The sequence below is a fragment of the Sesamum indicum genome, linkage group LG13 (assembly GCF_026168435.1).
Source record: "Sesamum indicum cultivar Baizhima isolate 11 linkage group LG13, ASM2616843v1, whole genome shotgun sequence".
Lineage (NCBI taxonomy): Eukaryota > Viridiplantae > Streptophyta > Magnoliopsida > Lamiales > Pedaliaceae > Sesamum > Sesamum indicum.
The window spans coordinates 13743740-13746304 of record NC_142669.1 but is presented as its reverse complement, the minus strand read 5'-3'; the positions used below and the strand labels follow the sequence as shown (position 1 = coordinate 13746304).

Here is a 2565-nt window from a genome sequence, read left to right as displayed (position 1 = left end):
TTAATAGAAAAGATGAATCTACGGAACTCACAGCTTAAACAACTGTTCAACTTTCACTTTTACGTCCTTGATCATGCCAAGGTCAAAAAGAAATGAGGGTCACATCTCTTAGGCCTAAGGCCCGAACGAATCGTAGTTAATCTTTAAAAGGCTAAGTAAAACCAAAATTTTAATCCCAACTAAAAAGTATATGAAACTGATATGCAAGAAACTAATTAAGCAGACTTGGCAGTAGTGGCACACACTGGTGGATTCTGCTTGCCGACAAATTTGGGTTTGACATTGGCACATTTGGTGGTGATAGGACCTTGATTTCCATTATATGTAAGATCAATGTCACCCACCTCTACATTCTCGCATGGCTTAAGACCACTACAAATAAACGTCACCGCCTCTGCAGTATTTGTCGTGCCCCGAACGTTCTTAATGCTGACGTTACTGATCTTGATAGATGATGGTCTCTGTAAAATAATCAACAAATAAAATATAATCAGTATACTAAGAGTCTAAATTATTTTTAAATGAAGGGTTAGAAAATTTGGATCACAAATTGAGAAACTTACATCTTTTTTGCAAAGATTGTGTGGACAATATTCTTGATCAATGATAATGGGACTGCTAACATTATCCATGATTAAATCTTCAAAATGCAAATCACTGACAGTCAACGTTGCTGGGGCAGAGGGCCATGTCTTCACCCTGACGCCATTTTGTGTGCCAATGAAGGTGCAGTTTGTCACATATATCCCCTGCACATCCTTTTCTTCTGCATACCCACCAAGGCTTCCAACGCTAATACCGTGTCCTGGACCACAAGTTACATTCTGGATGTGAATTTCTTTGCTCTCGTCTCCAATTGAGACACAATCGTCTCCTGTTTTTATGATGGAATCTTTGATATTGATCATCGTGTCACGACCCAGATGAATACCATCAGTGTTTGGGCTATCTCCAGGGGCTGAAACTGTGAATCGGAGGAACGTCACATTATGGCTCGATATACAATTCACGTGGAAATTCTTGCTATCTTTTGTGGTCACATCACGAATTATGGAGTTGTTGACGAAATTGAAGCTAAGATTCTGCACAAAGCATGTGATTATGGGTTGTTAATTTGTATACCTATTCTATTTGAAATAATTGAGGATATACAGGGAGGTAGGACTTACCATGGGAAGCTTGGCACAATTTCTATTTTTGTGGCAATCGTTTTGCTTCCAGGCTTCTTGTCCTTGACCATCAAAAACTCCACCACCTGATAGGGTGAAATAATTGACATAATTGATAGTGATCCATTCACCTTCTTTATTAGGCAATTGACCGGGATTAGGATTGGCTTGCAAGGTTCCTTGGACTTGAAGCTCGAGAGGGGCCTTATTGGGGCCTAATAGTTTCACTTGACTAAGAGACCAGGTTCCTCGTGGTACCACTATTGTGCTTGGGGAAGTTGAATTGCATGCCTCCTTCCAAGCATCCATTAGAGCCTAACATGCAAATGCATGTTTTTTTCAACAAATATATTTACATAAAAACAAACGGAATCAACTGAACACATAAATGAGGTAGATAGTATTGGTTAAACCTGACTGATATCTCCACCAGATTTTGCACCATACTTTGTGATATCATATGTCATGGGCCCCTGAGCGTTAACATTTATTGCCAACAAAGGCAAAAATAAGAGAATTGTAATGAAGTTTATTGCCATTGCCTTCTAAAGTTTTTATTGATGTTGATGTAGTTAATAATTCGAGTTCTTTGCATACATCAATTATGAATTTATAGTAATAGTAGACCATTCAGAGCCATCGGTTACTGATCATGACTACTTTTCAGGAATAGAGATTACTTTATTTTGAACAAGTTTGTCGTACCTACAAAGCACCATCTTTGAACACATGTAATTAACAATTCTATGAATAAAGTTTTTACATTGCCTAATTTTTTACTGTTTTATATATATATATATAAATTATAGTCCTATGATAAAATAAAAATTTATTTAATTGCATATACCAAAGTGAGTTAAGGCTAGTGTTTTATCATATGTGAATTTTGAACAAACTTAGCTTTTTGTAGGAATCTAACAAAAACTAATATAGATTAATTTATATCTATTTTCATATTATACTATATTATAGAAATTTATTATTATTAATAATAATTAGTATCTAAGTTATTTTTTTAATTATAAAAGTTTGGGTAACATGAAATGTATTAGGTTTATTTATTTATTTATTTTTAGTGTCTAAGTTTTGCCTGATATGCAAAATAGATATGAATCTAATTCTATATATCTAATTTATGGGGTGGAAAATGAGCCACACCTGCTCCCAAGCTTGGTGAACTGGCTCATATAAAGCTCAACTAGAGCTCGAACATTTCGAGCTCCAGCTGCCTGCTTCTTGATTAGCCGAGCTCATGCCAATGTATTTTTATTCGAAATTTTAAGATTCGGCTCGTGAGTCTTTTTTTACTTTTCTTTAAATTTTAAATACTATTATATATTTAACTACATTATAATAGTTTATTAGGTTAATATACAGATATTTACAATATATTAGA

At 34.8% G+C, this 2565-nt stretch overlaps 1 protein-coding gene across 1 annotated transcript; it reads right to left on the bottom strand.

Moving 5' to 3' along the window:
* Positions 1 to 210: 210 nt before the first annotated feature.
* LOC105176078 (polygalacturonase-like) lies at positions 211 to 1730 on the bottom strand. Its single transcript, XM_011098777.3, has 4 exons — positions 1583 to 1730; positions 1170 to 1484; positions 564 to 1082; positions 211 to 461 (listed from the first exon to the last, which is right to left on the bottom strand). The coding sequence occupies exons 1-4, from the start codon at positions 1706 to 1708 to the stop codon at positions 216 to 218; spliced, it is 1206 nt and encodes a 401-aa protein (XP_011097079.2). The 5' UTR covers positions 1709 to 1730; the 3' UTR covers positions 211 to 215.
* Between the last annotated feature and the right edge of the window lie 835 nt (positions 1731 to 2565).